The sequence below is a fragment of the Chiloscyllium punctatum genome, chromosome 9 (assembly GCF_047496795.1).
Source record: "Chiloscyllium punctatum isolate Juve2018m chromosome 9, sChiPun1.3, whole genome shotgun sequence".
NCBI classification, from domain to species: Eukaryota; Metazoa; Chordata; class Chondrichthyes; order Orectolobiformes; family Hemiscylliidae; genus Chiloscyllium; species Chiloscyllium punctatum.
Window position 1 is genome coordinate 77,686,656 of NC_092747.1, and position 18,984 is coordinate 77,705,639.

The following is an 18,984-nucleotide window of genomic DNA, read 5'->3' on the forward strand; positions in this document are numbered from 1 at the left end:
TAAATGGTATAAGATTCATAATATTAATTTCTATTATAAAGTTAGTTACGTGCAAAGTTTTAAATTTACCTCTACTGTTAGTATCCTTTACCTAATGACTTGCAAACATTAGGTTGTTCTTACAGGATATGCCAGGCAAGATTAACTGTCACATCTATATTTGAATCTTTTCCCCTAATGCGTTTTAGTCATCAATGTATCATGTTGTGTTTGCATTTATAATTACATTGGAATCTATAATTATCTGAAGAATGTTTAACTAGAACCTATTTCTTAATATTGCAAATAAAAAACTAATTACTGCAAAATAATTTTAGCTGCTGCTTTCACAACTGTATGATGAGTTAGGCTGACTATCTTCTGGACCAACATTTATTATTCTTATTGTTGCTGATTCTTTTCAGCCATTAGGACAACATCCTTTCATTAACGAGGTTGGAACCAATCACTTGTCATAGTTTAATGAACTTGTTTGATCGCTCAGATTTTTATAAGCCATAATCCCACTCGTTCATCTGTGCTTGTTCTGGCAGAAGTTTATCTGCTCTTCCAGTGTTTGTTGCAAATCTTCAGACTGTTTTTCCTTGGCTATGTCTTATCATGACTGTCGGTACCAACACTCCTTCCAACTGTATGTACACATAATGAACCCGTTTGCCTCAGAATAACTCCTTCATAAAGGCACCATTGTTTTAGTTAAATGCTGAAGCACACTTTTAATTCTGTTTTAAATGCTTTGTCAGCCATTTTGTATCTCTCAAATATGGATAGCTCCATAATATAGTAGAATTCTTGCACCACAAGGTCGCCAATTAATCCTCTCTCATTACACAGTACCCAGTCTGGGATGACCTGCTCTCTAGTTGGTTCCTTGACACAATAGTCAAGGAAACGATCCCTCATACATTCCAAGAAATCCACCTCCATCGTATTGCTCCCAGTTTGATTAGTCCAATCTATATGCAGATTGATGTCACTCAGAATAACTGCTGTACCCTTACTGTGTTCATCTCTAATTTCCTGTTTGATGCCATCCCCAATCTTACAATGACTATTTGGTGTTCTGCACAAACTCCCGCTTTTTATTCCCCCATTGGTGTTCTGCAATTCCACCCATACAGATTCCACATTGTCCATACTAATGTCCTTCCTTGCTATTGTGTTAATCTACTCCTTAACCAGCAATGCTACCTCACCTCCCTTTCCTTTCTTTCATTCCTGAATATTGAATACTCCTGGATGTTCAGTTCGCATCCTTGGTCACTCTGGAGCCAGATCTCCATGATCCAAATTGCTTCATATCTATTAATAACTGGCTGCACACAGTTAATTCATTTGATGAAGCGCTTTTGCCCGAAACATCGATTTTCCTGCTCCTCAGATGCCGCCTGACCTGCTGTGCTTTTCCAGCACCACTCTAATCCAATTAATTCATCTCTCTAATCACAAATTTTCTTTGCATTGAGACACAGAGCCCTTCGGCTGTTTTTTGACATTTTTTGCCTTTTTACAATTATGATGTAATGTGACTTTCTTGATTTTTTTGTCTTTTGTTTCTCTGCTTTCCACTTTTTCCCTTGCTACTCTTCTGGCCCCAATTTAATTCCCTGCGACTCCTTGCAATGGCTCCCATCCTCCTGTCATACTAATTTAAACTTCATTGTAATTCAATGTGGTATGATGGTCACAGGCTTCCAGTCATAAAAGCACCCTATGTCCAGTGACAAATCACAAGGTTCAGTGCTAGATCCCTTGCCGATTGTAATGTATATTAGTGATTTCGACATGAATGTAGGGGGCAGTGAGAATCATGCAGGATAGGTAAGCTCACACATGGTATGAAAATTGAAGATGTGGTGAATAGGAAGATGTTGTGAATAGGACAACCTTAGACTTCAGGTCAATATAAAGGGCTGGTCAGATGGGTTGAATGGTGGCAAATGGAATTTTTGAATTCCTACAGTGTGGAAACAGACCCTTCAGCCCAGCAAGTCCACACTGACCCTCCAAAGCGTATCCCACCCAAACCCATTCCCATATGACTCTACATTTACCTCGACTAATGCTCCTAACCTACACATCCCTGAACACAATGGACAATTTAGCATAGCCAATTCACCTAACCCGCCCACCTTTGGATTGTGGGAGGAAACTGGAGCATCCAGACATGTGGAGAATGTGCAAACTCCACACAGGCGGTCACCCGAGGCTGGAATCGAACCTGGGTCCCTGGCGCTGTGAGGCAGCAATGCTAACCACTGAGCCACTATGCTGCTGGCCAGATGAACATAGTGAGGGGATACATGTCAAATGGTAGGAACCTAGGAGGTGTATAAAATCAGAGGATGGATGAATGAATGAATAATTTCATTATCACGTACTTCACAGTGAGGAAAAACAGTAAAATACAAGAAAAACCTGTTCCACTGTCATTTGATCCAGCGCCATTTTGAATAGTTTAAGGATAAGAAAATGAACAGCAAGATATAGCTTGAAGAAACTCCATCATGCCTGAGCCAGCTCATCTTCAGAGATGCCTGCGCCACAATTCCACCTCCACTGCCTCGCTGCCATCTACACCAGACTCAACCAATGTTGAAGTCATCACTCTTCAGGTGTCATCTTCCGCTGCTAGGCTGATTCTCCTCCACTACCTCCGCATCACAACCAAAGCCAGAAATGTCAGAGCCAGACCTTTCACCACTGGGCTCACCTTGTTGACGTTAGCCTTCCACCATTGCTTCAACGCCTCCAGAGCTGGACCAACCAATGATGAAGTTGCCGATTATCAGGTGCCAGCTCTTGCCACTCAGTCTACTGAGCCAACATCACCTCTGCCAATGTAGCAACTGCTAATTACAATGCCATGTTCATGCTCACCCCAAAATGTATGCAAGGGCTTACTAGAGTATGCCGTGGGCTCAGTTACTGCCAACATGTGTTCTACCTGGGCCCCCTTGGGTCAGCACTGGGCTCACTCACTGCTGCCATGAGTCTGCATTGGGATCCCTTGCCACTGCTGATGCTGTTCAGGTAAGTAAAGAGAAAGAAAAAATAAAATGAGTAAAATGAAAAGAAGAGAAAAAAAATAGCAGAGTGCTCAAACGCCAACCTCAGATGCCTTGATGCCTCTGGAGGTTGACCAGATAGATTCCTGGGATGGCAGAGCTGATAAGTGAGGAAAAACTAGGGGGCAAACCTTTAAAATTCTCAAAGGACTGGGTGAATACAAGAAGGATGTTCCCAAAAACTAGGGAGTCCAGAACCAGAAGTTACAGTTAAAGGATACAGTGCAGGCCATTCAGGACTGGGATGAAGAGTGGATTGAACTTGTGGAATTCTCTGCCACAGAAATCTGTTCAAGTCAAAACAATCAGTATTTTCAAGAAGGAACTTTTTAGGGCTAAAGAATCAAAGGGTATGAGGTGAAAGCAGGAAAGGGTACGAAGTAAAATGATCACGCACGATCACACCAAAAGGTGAAGCACGATCGAAGGGCCAAATGACCTACTCTGTTGCTAGTGCTGTTTCTTTGGAACTTATTGCCCAAGAGAGAGTGACAGAGCTGAGAATCTTCAAGACTTTTAAGTACTATTTAAATGAGAACTGGAAACGCACTCGAGGTCAAGTGCTGGAAAACGAGTCATATTGGGCACTCTCGTGACTTGGGCAATTACTGAGCTCAGTATGCAAAGAACAGTATATGGATATGCCTCAAGAAATGATAATTAGTATGTATGCTGGATTGCAATTCTGTTGAAATTAACATTTAGTTTCCTCCATAGTCATTCTTTCCTAACGTGTGAAAATTGCACACCTATTTTCTTTCCTCATACCTTTAAAACCCAAATGTATACTAAAGGTTGTGTAAAAAAGCTTTAAAAGTTTGATTATTATCTTCTGATTTACTTTATATTCCCTTTAAATTTGCAAATCAATTGGTATTCTGCATGACAAATCTTAGCTTTTCACATCAGCATTGCAATTTAGTAACTAAATCTGGGAAATAGCTTGATAAAAAACAAAATGATTAAAACTAAACAATTCCATTCAGGCTTTGACTTCAGTTTAACTCAATCTATTTCTATTCAGCATCAATCCGACATTATATATTGTTTTTAAAGCATCTTTCCTGTAAAATAAGACAATATCGTAACTTTCTGATTATCTCATTTTGCTTTGAAACCTGTACAAAAAGATTAAGATGGATAGATTTAGTGGATTAAGATCATGTTGATACATGTTACCATGGTAGTTGTCCATCCATTAATTTTAAACAAAGTAAATATCAAGTAACTGAAAAAGTAAAGTACCTTAAAACATACAGAAACAATTTCAGAAGTATATAATCAAATATGTAAAACCAGAGTGACACAAAAGAGAAAAATGATTTAACTTACTCTGAAACATGCCCAGGTGCCAGGGAGCCCAGGAATCCACATGGAGCACCAAGTAATGCCAGAACTGTGCATGAATTGGAAGCATTCCCACCCCGTTGCCATATCTGAGACAGACATCTAAAAATTAAATTCACGTGAGATAGCTTTGGCTGAGAAGACTAGGGTGAATCCAAAGAAATTCTTTCAGTATATTAAAGGAAAATGAACATATTGAGTATAATATATTAAAGCATATTAAAGGAAAAAAGAATAACTAGAGAGAGAGTAGGATCCCTCAAGGACCAAAGTGGACATGTGTGGAACTGCAGGAGATGAATGAGGTCCTTGATGAATATTTCTCCTGTGTTTACCGTGAAGAAAGACATGAAGATGTGGAAACTTGAGAAAGTTAGTGGTGATATCCCGGGGACAGTCCATATTACATTACAGGATCTATGAAGGTGGAAAAGTCTCCTGGCCTGAACCAGGTATATCTAAGAACTAGCGAAGAAATTGTGGGGCCTCTGACTGATATATTTGCATCATTGTTAGCCACAGGTGAGGTCCCAGAAGAATAGCTATATCGTGGACAGTGAAGAAGGATCTCAGAAGTTGCAGCAGAATCTTGATCGGCTGGCAAACTGGGCCAAGAAATGGCAAGTGGAGATTAATACAGATAAAGTGTGAGATCTTGCATTTTGGAAAGTTAAATCAATTTCATGGTGAGTGGTAGAGACCTAAGGAGTATAGCGGAAGAGGGATCTTGGAGTTTAGATGCTCAGTTCTCCGAAAGTATAGTCATAGGTAGACAGGGCAGTGAAGAAGGCTCCTTGGCACACTGGCCTTCATCAGTCAGGCACTGAAAAGTTATGTTGCAGTTATACAGGACGTTATACAGGCCAATTTTGTCGGTATTAGGCAAGAATGTTCAAAAGCTGATTGGGTTGGGGGGGGGGGGGGGGGGGGGGGAAAGAGATGTTCGCAGGTAAAGGGACGGCTAGAAAATGGGAAGTCTTCAGAAATGAGTTTACGAGAATCCAAAGAAAGTATATTCCTGTTAGGATGAAAGGAATGGCTGGTAAGTATAGGGAACGCTGGATGACTAAAGGAATGGAGGAGTTGGTTAAGAAAGAGAAGGAAGCATATGTCAGGTATAACAGGATAGATCGAGTGAATCCTTAGAAGAGTATAAAAGGTAGTAGGAGTATACTTAAGAGGGAAATCAGGAGGGCAAAAAGGGGACATGAGATAGCTTTGGCAAATAGAATTAAGGAGAATCAAAAGGGTTTTAACAAATACATTACGGACAAAAGGGTAGGGCCCCTCAAAGGCGGCCTTTGTGTGGAGCCACAGAAAATGGGGAGATACTAAACAAGTATTTTGCATCAGTATTTACTGTGGAAAAGGATAGTGAAGATATAGAATGTAGAGAAATAGATGGTAACACCTTGAAAAATGTCCATACTACAGAGGAGGAAGTGTTGAAACGCATAAAGGTGGATAAATACCCAGGACCTGATCAAGTGTACCCTGAAACTCTGTAGGAAGCTGGAGAAGTGATTGCTGGGCCTCTTGCTGAGATATTTGTATCATCAACAGTCACAGGTGAGGTGCTGGAAGACTGGAGGTTGGCTAATGTGGTGCCACTGCTTAAGAAGGGTGGTAAGGACAAGCCAGGGACTATAGACCAGTGAGCCTGATGTCAGTGGTGGGCAAGTTGTTGGAGGAAATCCTGAGGGACAGGATGTACATGTATTTGGAAAGGCAAGGACTGATTAGGGACAGTCAACATTCCTGAAGAAGGGCTGATGCCCGAAACGTCGATTCTCCTGTTCCTTGGATGCCGCCTGACCTGCTGCGCTTTTCCAGCAACACATTTTCAACACTGATTAGGGATAGTCAACATGGCTGTGTGTGTGGGAAATTATGTCTCACAAACTTGATTGAGTTTTTTGAAGAAGTAACAAAGAGGATTGATGAGGGCAGAGGGGTAGATGTGATCTATATGGACTTCAGTAAGGCGTTCGACAAGGTTCCCCATGGGAGACTGATTAGCAAGGTTAGATCTCATGGAATACAGGGAGAACTAGCATTTGGATACAGAACTGGCTCAAAGGTACAAGACAGAGGGTAGTGATGAAGGGTTGTTTTCAGACTGGAGGCCTATGACCAGTGAAGTGCCACAAGGATCGGTACTGGGTCCTCTACATTTTGTTATCTATATAAATGATTTGGATGCGAGCATAAGAGGTACAGTTAGTAAGTTTGTAGATGACAGCAAAATTGGAGGTGTGGTGGACAGCGAAGAAGGCTACCTCAGATTATAATTGGATCTTGACCAGATAAGCTAATGGGCTGAGAAGTGGCAGATGGAGTTTAATTCAGATAAATGCGAGGAAAATTTTGGGAAAGCAAGTCTTAGCAGGACTTATACACTGAATGATAAGGTCCTTGGGAGTGTTGCTGAACAAAGAGACCTTGGAGTGCAGATTCATAGCTCCTTGAAAGTGGAGTCGCAGGTAGACAGGATAGTGAAGAAGGCATTTGGTATGCTTTCCTTTATTGGTTAGAGTATTGAGTACAGGAGTTGGGAGGTCATGTTGCAGCTGTACAGGTCATTGGTTCAGCCACTGTTGAAATATTGCATGCAATTCTGGTCTCCTTCCTATCGGAAAGATGTTGTGAAACTTGAAAGGGTTCAGAAAAGATTTACAAGAATATTGCCAGGGTTGGAGGATTTGAGCTATACGGAGAAGCTGAACAGGCTGGAGCGTCAGAGGCTGAGGGGTGACCTTATAGAGGTTTACAAAATTATGAGGGGCATAGATAAGGTAAATAGGCAAAGTCTTTTCCCTGGGGTCAGGGAGTCCAGAACAAGAGGGCATAGGTTTAGGGTAAGAGCGGAAAGATATAAAAGAGACCGAAGGAGCAACCTTTTCACACAGAGGGTGGTACGTGTATGGAATGAGCTGCCAGAGGAAGTGGTTGAGGCTGGTACAATTGTAACATTTAAAAGGCATTTAAAAGGTATATGAATTCGAAAGGTTTAAGAGGGATATGGGCTGGGTGCTGGCAGGTGGGACTACATTGGGGTGGGATATCTGATCGACATGGACAGGTTAGACTGAAGGATCTGTTTCCATGCTGTACATCCCTATGACTCTATGGCGTTGAAGAGACTGCACTTGGAGTATTGTCAGGACTCAAGGGACTGAGCTATAGAAAGAGGTTGGACAAACTAGGACTTTTCCTTTGCAGGAGTCTGAGTGGGATTTTCTAGAAGTGGATAAGACCATGAGAGGCATGGATAGAGTCTTTTTTCCCAGGATTGGGGTATTGAGGATGAGAAGGCATCAGTTTAAAGTAAGTATAGCAGATAGGTGAGAAGTAAGATGGACATGTAGGACAGGGCACAAGGGCCCTGAGTTGGAAGGTTGGAACTGGGATAAGGAGGAGGGAGGGGAAATGAGGAAACTGGTGAAGTCTATATTGATGCCATGTGGATGGAAGGTCCCAAGGGGGAAAATGAGGCATTCTTCTTCCAGGTGTCAGGTGGTAAGGGTTTGGCGATGAAAGTCGCCCAGGACCTGCAGGTCCTTGGCAGAGTGGGAGAGGGAGTTGATGGTTCGGCCACGGAGCAGTGGGGTTGGTTGGTGCGGTGGAGCACTTCAGAGACTATCTCTGGGACACCCGCACCAACCAACCTTTCATGACCCTTTTTTGCCCTTCTAATTCTTGTTTAAGTCTTTCTTACTTTCTTTATATATTTCAAAGGCTTCATCAGGTCATTTTTCTTTCTGACCAAAGTCTTAACCGCCTTGGTCATCCAAGGTTCACCTAACTTGCTATACCTTTCCTTCATTCTTGCAGGAATGTAGAAAGTGACAGGTTATGAGGTGTCAGGAGGTAAATCACTCACTGTAGGATTCCTAGTCTCTGACTTGTTCTGCTAGCAACTATATTTATGAGAGATCAATTTCTGATCAATGGTAACTTCCAGAATGCTACTATTGAGGGATTCAAGATGGTAATATAAGGGCACCATATCAAGGGATGACAGTTTGATTCTCTCTTGTTGAAAATGTTAATTTCTTGGCACGCAGGAGAAAGTAAGAACTGCAGTTGCTGGAGTTCAGAGTCAAATTGTGGTGCTGGAAAAGCACAGCCAGTCAGGCAGCATTAGAGTCAACATTTCGGACTAGCCCAAGCCCATGAGCAATCAGATACTCTATCATTAAGGGAATTCTGTATTGTTAAAGGTGAAAAATTAATGCAAAAGGTATTATGATAGTTTTTTTTAAAAAAACAGAAGATCATATTAAGTTCTTGCAGTGTCCTGCACCAAACCAATAAGCCTGCTGGACACACTTTCCTCATTCCTGAAGAAGGGCTGATGCCCGAAACATCGATTCTCCGGTTCCTTGGATGCTGCCTGACCTGCTGCGCTTTTCCAGCAACACATTTTCAGCTCTGATCTCCAGCATCTGCAGTCCTCACTTTCTCCTCAAAACCGATACCCAGCCAACATCAGTGAAATAAATTTGGACAGGCCATTTTGTGCTCGAGGTTGTACCGACATGTGAACTGATCTAAGCCCATCACCCTATACTATTCCATCATCATCTATATGCTTATCTAAGGACTGTTTAAATGCCCCTAATGTGGGTGAGTTAACTACATTGGCAGGCAGGGAATTTCACGCCCTTACCACTCTGAGTAAAGAACCTGCCTCTGACATTTGTCTTAAATGTATCACCCCTCAAATTGCAGCTATGCCCCTCCTTCAAGCAGATGTCATCATCCTAGGGAAAAAAAACTCTCATTGTCCACCACATCTAATCTTTTAATCATCTTCGATGTCTCTATTAAATCCCCTCTTAGCCTTCTTCTTTCCAATGAGAACAGACCCAAGTCCTTTCCTCATAACAGCTGCCCCCCAGACCAGGCAACATCCTGTAAATCTCCTCTGCGCCTTTTCCGATGCTTCCACATCCTTCCTAATGGGGCGACCAGAACTGCACCTCCAAGTGAGGTCGCACTAGTGTTTAGTATAGTTGCAGCATAACATCATGGCTCCAGTCCTCAATCCCTCTACCAATAGAATTCAACACACCGTATGCTTTCTTAACAGCACTAGCAACCGGGGTGACAACTTTCAGGGATCTAGACACATGGACACAAAATCCCTCTGCAAGTCCACACTACCAAGAATCTTTCCATTGACCCAGTATTCTGCCTTCCTGTTATTCTTCCCAAAGTGAATCACCTTGGGCGGCATGGTAGCACAGTGGTTAGCACTATTGCCTCACAGCGCCAGAGACCTGGGTTCAATTCCCACCTCAGGCGATTAACTGTGTGGAGTTTGCACATTCTCCCTGTGTCTGCGTGGGTTTCCTCCCACAGTCCAAAAATGTGCAGGTCAGGTGAATTGGCCATGCTAAACTGCCCATAGTGTTAGGTGCAGGGGTAAATGTTGGGGAATGGGTCTGGGTGGGTTGCGCTTCAGCGGGTCAGTGTGGACTTGTTGAGCTGAAGGGTCTGTTTCCACACTGTAAGTAATCTAATCTAATCTAAACCTCACATTTATCTGCATTGAACTCCACTTGCCACCTCTCAGCCCAATTCTGCAGTTTATCCAAGACCCCCTGCAAGCTGCAACATTCTTCCACACTGTCCACCACTCCACTGACTTTCGTATCATCTGCAAACTTACTATCTCATCCACCTATGTCTGCTTTCAAGTTGTTTATAAAAATGCCAAACAGCAATAGTCCCAAAACAGATCCTAGTGACACACCACTTGTAATCGGACTCTAGGCTGAATATTTTCCATCAACCACCCCTCGTTGCCTTCTTACAGAACGCCAGTTTCTAATCCAAACTGCTAAATCACCTTCAATCCCATGCCTCTGCATTTTCACCAGTAGCCTACCATGTGGAACCTTAAATGTATGTGGAACCTTAAATTAATGTAGTGGACATGAAGTCCATGTCCTACTTTCATTTCCACGCTTGGTCACTTTCTCAAAAAACTCAATGAGGTTTGAGAGACACAACCTACCCTTGACAAATCTATGTTGACTATTTCCAATAAAATTGTTGCCTGCTAGATGATTATAAGTCCTCTCTTATAATCCTTTCCAAAACCTTTCCTACAACAGACATAAGGCTCACTGGTCTATAATTACCTGGGTCATCTCTTTTGCCCTTGTTGAACAAGGACACAACATCTGCAATCCTCTGGTACTAAACTAAACAATGACAACTCAAAGATCAAGCCCAAAATCTCCGCCAGCTCCTCCCTAGTTTGCCAGAGAATTCTCAGAAAAAACACATCTGACCCAGGGGACTTATCAATTCTAGAGGGTGTGAAAGTAGATAACACCTGTTCCTTAATAACCTCAAATCAATTCAAGGCTCATAGCCCATATCTCAGTTTTCTCCTCCACAATTATCTGGTCTTTTTTTCACTTATGCCAATATATTGGATACAAAACAAGAAATAACATGTTCGACTGAAAGGAATGATCAAACAAAATAAAACATTGCTGGATTTCTAGAAAGTTTATGGGAAAGCAGTTCCCTAACTGTTCACATATGAAGTAATAAAATTAGAATTCATTTGAAAAGTTAGCAAAAACGATTACAATAAAATTACAAAAGGTTGCAAAAATGCTTTGAACAGTTAGCACACAAATCATTGATGACATTATTTACCGTGTGTCTGTGTCTTCCACTGGAAATTTATCAACCACATTAATTACGTCCAAACAAACTAACCCAACACAAAGGATCTGCTTCTTTTTCGTTGTCATTCTGTAATGACAATATTGTTCCATATGTTATTAATTGACACATTATACAAGCAAAGTTGTGCAAAGCAATCACTGGTAATCCAAAATCAATACACAGCATTTATCATGATATAAAATGAGTCAATATTTCAGTAGGTACTCTTGCATTTTCAAAAATTTCTGCTTGAAGACAAATCACTAAGGCTTGCTGTGTCATAAGATCAATTATTATTTTTTTGTGGAAACAATACTTAAAAATATACTGCCTTTACAAAATAACAAACTTTTTCTCAACTGCAAATAGAACAGCAATGAGAGTGGATCACAAATACAGCTCGCATGTGACTTTGTTACAATGAAGAATAATGCATATTCCTAATCTGTACTTTCGCTTTGAATTTTCTTTTTACCCATGCAACAGAGGACAGTGTTGATGGGTAGGCCAGCATTTATTGTCCATTTTTAATTGACCAGATGGCAGTTAAGAGACACCCACAAAGCTATGGGTGGGCGGCACGGTGGCACAGCAGTTAGCACTGCTGCCTCACAGCGCTAGAGACCTGGGTTCAATTCCCACCTCAGGCGACTTGACTGTGTGGATTTTGCACATTCTCCCCGTGTCTGCATGGGTTTCCTCCGGGTGCTCCGGTTTCCTCCCACAGTCCAAAGATGTGCAGGTCAGGTGAATTTGCCATACTAAATTGCCTGTAGTATTAGGTAAGGAGTAAATATAACTGTAGGGGTAGGGGTATGGGTGGGTTGCGCTTCGGCGGGTTGGTGTGGACTTGTTGGGCCGAAGGGCCTGTTTCCACACTGTAATGTAATGTAATGTAATCTAATCTAATCTATGGGTCTGGTGTCACATATAGGCCAGACCAAGTAAGAATGGCAGTTTCCTCCCGTAAAGGACATTAATGAACCAGTTAGATAGATTAGATTCCCTACAGTATGGAGACATGCCCTTCAGCCCAACAAGTCCACACCGACCCTCCAAAGAGTAACCCACTCAGACCCATCCCCCTCTGACTAATGAACCTAACACTATGGGCAATTTAGCACAGCAAATTCACAATTCATCTTTGTGACTGTGGAAGGAAACCGGAGCACCCAGAGGAAACCCATGCAGACACGTGGAGAATGTGCAAACCCCACACAGTCAGTCACCCAAGGCTGGGATCAAACCTGGGACCCTGGTTCTGTGAGGCAGCAGTGCTAACCACTGAGCCACCGTGCCATCCTAGTTAGGGTCTTTTTTTTGACACTTGACATGTATTTACATATTAGGCTCTTAATTCAATCTTTTTATAAGATTCAAACTTCATCTTAGACTCATCATTCATCATTAGACTCTTAACTGCAGGCTTTTTAAAATTGAATTCAAATTTCACCATAGGCTGTTGTGCTACTCAAACCAATTTCTCCAGAAAGTTATCTGGATTTCTGGATAACAGCCCAGCGATAATGCCACTAGACATCACCTCCCACAGTTAGATTACCAAGCAGTAATTATAACATCTGTGTATGAGTAAGAGACACTCTCCTTAAGAATATGCTTCTTGTCTTCCAGCAATTCATTCACATAAACGCTAAGCAACTCATAGCATCAGATCGTTTTTTTATGGGACGTCAGCATCACTGACAAGGCTAGCATTTTTGTTGCTCAACCCTAAATTGCCCTTAAGAACTTAGTGGCAAATTGTCTTCTTGGATGACTGAAGTCATCTTGTTATGGTATTCCCACAGTCCCATCAGGTTCTTCAACTCCGTGAGGGTTCAACAATGACATTTCTAGTCACAATGGTGTGGCCTGAAAGGAACTTAGAGACTTGATGTGATTTGATTACTGTTACATATACTGAGATACAGTGAAAAGTATTGCTTTGTGTGCTATCCAGGCAAATAATACCATACATTGTACAGCAGGGCAATGGAACAAAACAAAATGTCGTGCTACAAATACAGAGAAGGCGCAGAGAAAGATCAACTTTTATATATATTGAAAATGTCTGATAACAGCAGGGAAGAGACTTTTTTAAATCTGTTGTTATATTGTCAAACCTTTGTGTCTTCTGCCCAATGGAAGAGAGTGGAAGAGAGTGTAACCAAGGTGGAAGGGGTCTATGATTATGTTGGCTATTTTCCTGAGGTAGGGGAAAGTATCGATGGCTGGTTTACATGATGGACTTGGTTGTGTTCTCAATTCTACATAATTTCTTGTGGTCTTGGACAGAGCATTTGCCATACCAAGCTGTGATACATCAGGATAGGATGCTTTCTATGGTGCACCTATAAAAATTGGTAAGAGTCATGGTGGACGTACCAAATTTCCTGAGCTTTGAAGAGGTACAGGCATTGGGGGGTACTTTCTTAACTGTAGGATCTGTGTGGATAGATCAGAATGTTGGTGATATTTAATCCTGGAAACTTGACGCTCTCAACCATCTCCACCTCAACACCATTGATAGAGTCAGGGTTGTATCCTCCATTCCACTTCCTGAAGTCAATCACCAGCTCCTTCATTTTCCTGACATTGAGAGAGATGTTGGCTTTACACCATGCCATTAAGCTGACTTTTTTTTTCCGTACTCTGTCTCATCATTATTTAAGAACTGACCCTCTACATCAGTGTTGTCAGCAAACTTGTAAATGGTGTTACAGCAGACTTTGACTACAATTGAGAATGTATAAGGAGTATGAGATGGTACTGTGGATCAGTACCTCACACTGCTGCCTCACAGCTCCAGCCTCAATCTATGTGATGTTTGCACAATCTCCCTGTGTCTGCATGGGTTTCCCCGGGTGCTCCAGTTTCTTCCCATGGTCCAGAGATGTGCAGGTTATGTGGATTGGTCATGCTAAATTGCCCATTGTATCCAGGATGTCCAGGTTAGGTGCATTAGTCATGGGAGATGCAGTGTTACAGAGATAAAGTAGAAGGATAGTTCTGAATGGGATGCCCATTGTTGTGTCAATATCGACTTGATAGGCTGAATGGAGAAAGTGAGGACTGCAGATGCTGGAGATCAGAGCTTAAAAATGTGTTGCTGGAAAAGTGCAGCAGGTCAGGCAACCATTCCTGAAGAAAGGGTTATGCCCGAAACATTGATTCTCCTTCTCCTTTGATACTGCCTGACCTACTTGATAGGCTGAATGTCTTACTTCCATGCTGCAGGAACTCTATAATATAGTAAGGGCACAAGTACAGCCTTGTGGGTCACTGGTACTGAGGATCATTGTGGAGGAGATTTTGTCACCTATCGTTACCGACATGGTTCGGGAGTCATGAATTCAAGGATCCAGTTGCAGAAGGGGTGCAGAGTCCTAGGTCTCAGTTTGGAGTTGAGATGAAAGTACTTCTACATGCTTGCTCTCCATGTTCCATTTGGTAGAATATACAGGTTTGGAAAATGCCGAAAAAGAAACCTTGTTAAATTTCTGCAGTGTAGATACCCATTGCTACTACTGTACATTAGTGAAGGGAGTGAATGTTTAAAGTAATGGAGCAATTCCTGATGAAGAGCTTATACTCAAAATGTCAACTCTCCTGCTCCTCAGATGCTGCCTGACTGGCTGTGCTTTTGCAGCACCAAACTTTTCAAGGGTAATGTAGCAAATTCCAAGCATACAGATTACTTTATCCTGTATGAGTATTGTAGAAGCCACAAGCAGAGAATTGGTGTGTATTCAACACTCCTAACTTGTATCTAGTAGATGGTCAACAGGCTGTAGGGAGTCAGAAAATGTGTTATTTGCCTCTGAATTCCCAGTCTCTGACCTAAGAATGTGTGAATTAGGAATGGGAGTAGGCCATTTGCTCTGCCATTTAATAAGATCATGGTTGATCTGATTATTCCACATTCCCAACTTCCTACAAAAACTTTTCACTCAGTTGGTTATTTAAAATCTATCAATGCCTGCCTTAAAAAGATGAAAAGGACCTGGTTCTAACACCTTTAGAAGGAAGTGTTCCAAAGACTCAAATCTCTGGAGAAAAAAATTCTCATTTCCATTAAACAGGTGGCAACTCCTGCCTTTTAAACAGTGACCCCGACTTCTAGAAACTTCCATGAGAGGAAACATATTTTTCCATTAATATCCCGCAGAAGCTTACATTTTAAATGATTCACTTCTTACTCTTCTAAACCCCAGTGGATAGCTGAGGCTATCCAACCTTTCATCATAACACAGCTAGCCCATTCGTGGTACTTGTCTCATAAACCTTCTGAACTGCTTCTACTACAGACATCACTGTTAAATAAGGAGACAAATAGCATACACAGTTCTTCTGACATGGTCTCACCACTGACCTATTTAGCTGAAGCACAACTTCCGTACCTCTGCATTCAATTTGATTTGCAATTATTGATAACATTCTATTAACTCTCCTAATGACTTTTTTTTTAAAAACCTGCATACAAACTTTCTATAATACCTGGGATGCAGTTTGGTTCAACCCATGAACTGGGCTATGTGACAGCTTACAATGATCTTTGCTGGTGAAGCCCTAGATCCAGCACTGAAATGCAGAAGCATCTTGTAAGTGGAGCGAAGAGGCATTATAAAGTTAGAAGCTGGCACATGTTAGATGTTAATGTCCATGGGGTTACGTGCGGCCAGTGCCCATGAAATATGCTCTGAGAGGTTAGTGCCCAGTTTCCAACATGTTTGGACAAAGTGGGGATCTGAAACTTCCAGGTGTTCACTCTGGTTTCCTTGTCAGGTTTTCACATTAGAGAACTCATTTAAGTTCAGTGAGATGAGAACTGACCATTGATGAGGCATGTTATGTTACTTGCAAGGTGGTTAACAAGCAATAATTCCTATTAATCAGCATCTCACCATTGCCTAGCAAGAATCTTGCTATGCCATGTCATGAATGAAAACCTTAAATGATGGCATGAGCTACTCCTGCTTTCGAGCTTGTCACTTGATTCTGCCACAAATCTTACCATAACTTCTGTCACTTCCACAACTATAAGACTAAGTTGTCTATCCAGTTTTACATCTTTTTTCACTTTTCTGTAGCAGTTTGGTACAAAGTGGCTAAATTGTCTATTTTAGATGGCAGTTAAGAATGAACCACATGGCTGAGAGTTTGGTGTTACATATAGGCCATGCCAGGGGAGGACAGCAAATTTCCTTCCTGGAAAACACTCTTAAACCAGATGGGTATTTACAAAAACCATTATTTTATGTCACCATTACTGAGACTAGCTTTTCATTTCAAAATTCTGAAAATTAAAATCTAAATTCCACTAGCTGCACTGGTTAACTCTGCACCCATGTCCTCATGATATTAAACTGGACCTATATACTTTTACTGCGCTATGAATTATCATTAGTGTTGTCCAGCACTGACTAAACATAAACCTCTTGTTCATTTAGACCATTCATAATAGCAAATTCTGAACCCCATGAACATTAATGTGCTAAAAATTGTAGTTGTCCAATTTTACACTTGTCCTCCTTGCTACCAAATACATTTTTAAACAACAATTTGCATTACCAATGCTGAATTGCTCCTTCCCACTTTGGTACATCACAAATTTGCAGAAAAATGTGATTACATTTTTTCAATAATGCCTGTACACAATCTTCTCATAGAATTACTTCTCAAGCGATAGTTTATTTTTTCTCTTTAACTCATATGTCAAAAATACACCTAATTTTCCAATACATTTGCCATCTAAATGTATACTTGTTATTTTAGATTAGATTAGATTAGATTATTTACAGTGTGGAAACGGGCCCTTCGGCCCAACAAGCCAGACCGACCCACCGAAGCACAACCATTTACCCCTTCACCTAACACTACGGGCAATTTACCTCGGCCAATTCACCTAACCTGCACATTTTTGGACTGTGGGAGGAAACCGGAGCACCCGGAGAAAACCAAACGGGGAAAATGTGCAAACTCCACACAGTCAGTCGCCTGAGGGGGGAATTGAAGCCGGGTCTCCGGCGCTGTAAGGCAGCAGTGCGACCGTGCCGCCTATTGGAAGTTTGAGAGCATACTGTATAACTACTTTGTAAAAATCACTTTGCAAGACAAATGTTTGCTAGAGTTGATGAAAGACCAGACGCCATAGCTCATTGTGCACCTTTAATTATTCTTATCAAAAATGGTAAAGTTCATGAATATCAATCTGCTGTGAAGCTGCAGAATGTAATTCAATATTTACTCTGAAACAAACACCATCTCAAAGTCCATCTACTTAAGATATTTATTTTCCCAATAATGATTTTCTCCCCCTTCCCAAAGCTTAACTATGAACATGACAATCTGACAACATGGCAGCGTGCCCAGTTAGTAAACTATTGCAAAACTAAGACATAAAAACATAAAAGGTCCAAAGTTTGTTCAATGGCTGGGGTTACGTTAGCTGACTTCAGCTTGTCTACTGTACAAGAATTAAAATCACTGCCAGCCTTCCTGCCTAAGAATAGGAATCAAATTTATCATTCTTGTTCCTAACTACAGCAATCCAGATGGAAAATGTTGGTGACCTGTAAGGTCAGAATTAGGCTGGAACTTATTAGAAAAAAAGGGAAATAACAGCTGCATTCCAGGGTGCACTGTATAATGGTGACAACGAAGGCTTCTTAGCTTCAACAGTTACGAAAGATACCACGGACATTTATTTAAATGATTTAGTATACATGTTAACATAAATCTGCATCAACCACTGATCTTGTTGCTGATTGTGACAGAAATATTCATGGACTGATAGAAGTGTTTTAATCAAAACATTAACACATTTAAAACTAATTTAATTTTTTCCCTAATGAGTAGATTTCTTACTCGCAATTCACATATAAATATCTAGTTATCCTCAAAATCTTTAATGTTGCTCTGCAGAAGAAAATGAACAGAACTTAAACAATTAGTTCCCAACTATTTGCTTTGGCAAGAAACATCATCTCTAACAGATTTCCAAATATATAATCAGATTTGTCTAAAACCTAAAATACGTTCTGCACTAAAATAAATTGTTTCTTGTGTGTTAAACGATAGTTAAACAGTGAGAAGTTGAAAACTTTTTTGCAGTCTTATCAACTGAAAATTTCTATTAGTAACTTTGTTTGTTATAGTTTAACATGTTCCATGATCGGGTTGTTGATCTCTTAAAAAAACCTGTAAATCAGGTGAGACTAGGGAAATATAATAAAATTAGAACATACATAAAATAAAGATACTCACTGATTTAAAACACATGATAATTATCTCCAGAAGAATAATAACATATACAACACGCACAAAATGGCATGCAACAAAAACTCACCTTCCGTCCTAACAGCAGACACCTTGCTTTTATTACAGTTGATACAAACAATAAAAAGTATAATGAACAAGAAGGGATATAGTAACAACTGAAATTTCTTCATAACTCCCAAACTGCACCATCTACTGGTGAAAGCCCTACACTTCTACTGAACGATTCTCACTTTTGAGGTTGAGTTGATAAATATTTTCCTTCAGAGTACTTTTTCATTTGAGAAGAGTACAGAGAGTCTCTTCCTGTTTATATTATCACAGGAAGTCTTAGAATATTTTTTTAAAAGCATTACCCAAACAGAAAACAACTACAGGGTGCAGAGTGTCTATGTGCAATAATCATAGAATCCCAACAATGCAAAACCATTTGGCCCATTCAGTCTGCACTGAACCTCTGAAGAGTATTCCTCATTTACCATGGCTAATCCACCTAACCTACACATTCTTTGGACTGTGGGAGGAAACTGGAGCATCCAGTGAAAACCCACACAGACATGGGGAAAGCACACAAGCTCTAGCCAACAGTCAACCAAGG

At 41.0% G+C, this 18,984-nt stretch overlaps 1 protein-coding gene across 5 annotated transcripts in view; it reads right to left on the minus strand.

The window, feature by feature from the left end:
* Positions 1 to 18,562, minus strand: part of khk (ketohexokinase) — a 50,875-nt gene extending 32,313 nt beyond the window's left edge. For 3 of the 5 annotated variants that reach the window (XM_072577860.1, XM_072577861.1, XM_072577857.1), the window contains exons 1-3: positions 18,457 to 18,562; positions 11,097 to 11,195; positions 4,401 to 4,517 (exon numbers count right to left, since the gene is read on the minus strand). In XM_072577860.1, coding sequence (XP_072433961.1) covers positions 4,401 to 4,517; positions 11,097 to 11,194 — 215 coding nt within the window. In that variant the 5' untranslated portion in view covers position 11,195; positions 18,457 to 18,562. The other 2 variants (XM_072577858.1, XM_072577862.1) reach the window with 2 other exon arrangements.
* Between the last annotated feature and the right edge of the window lie 422 nt (positions 18,563 to 18,984).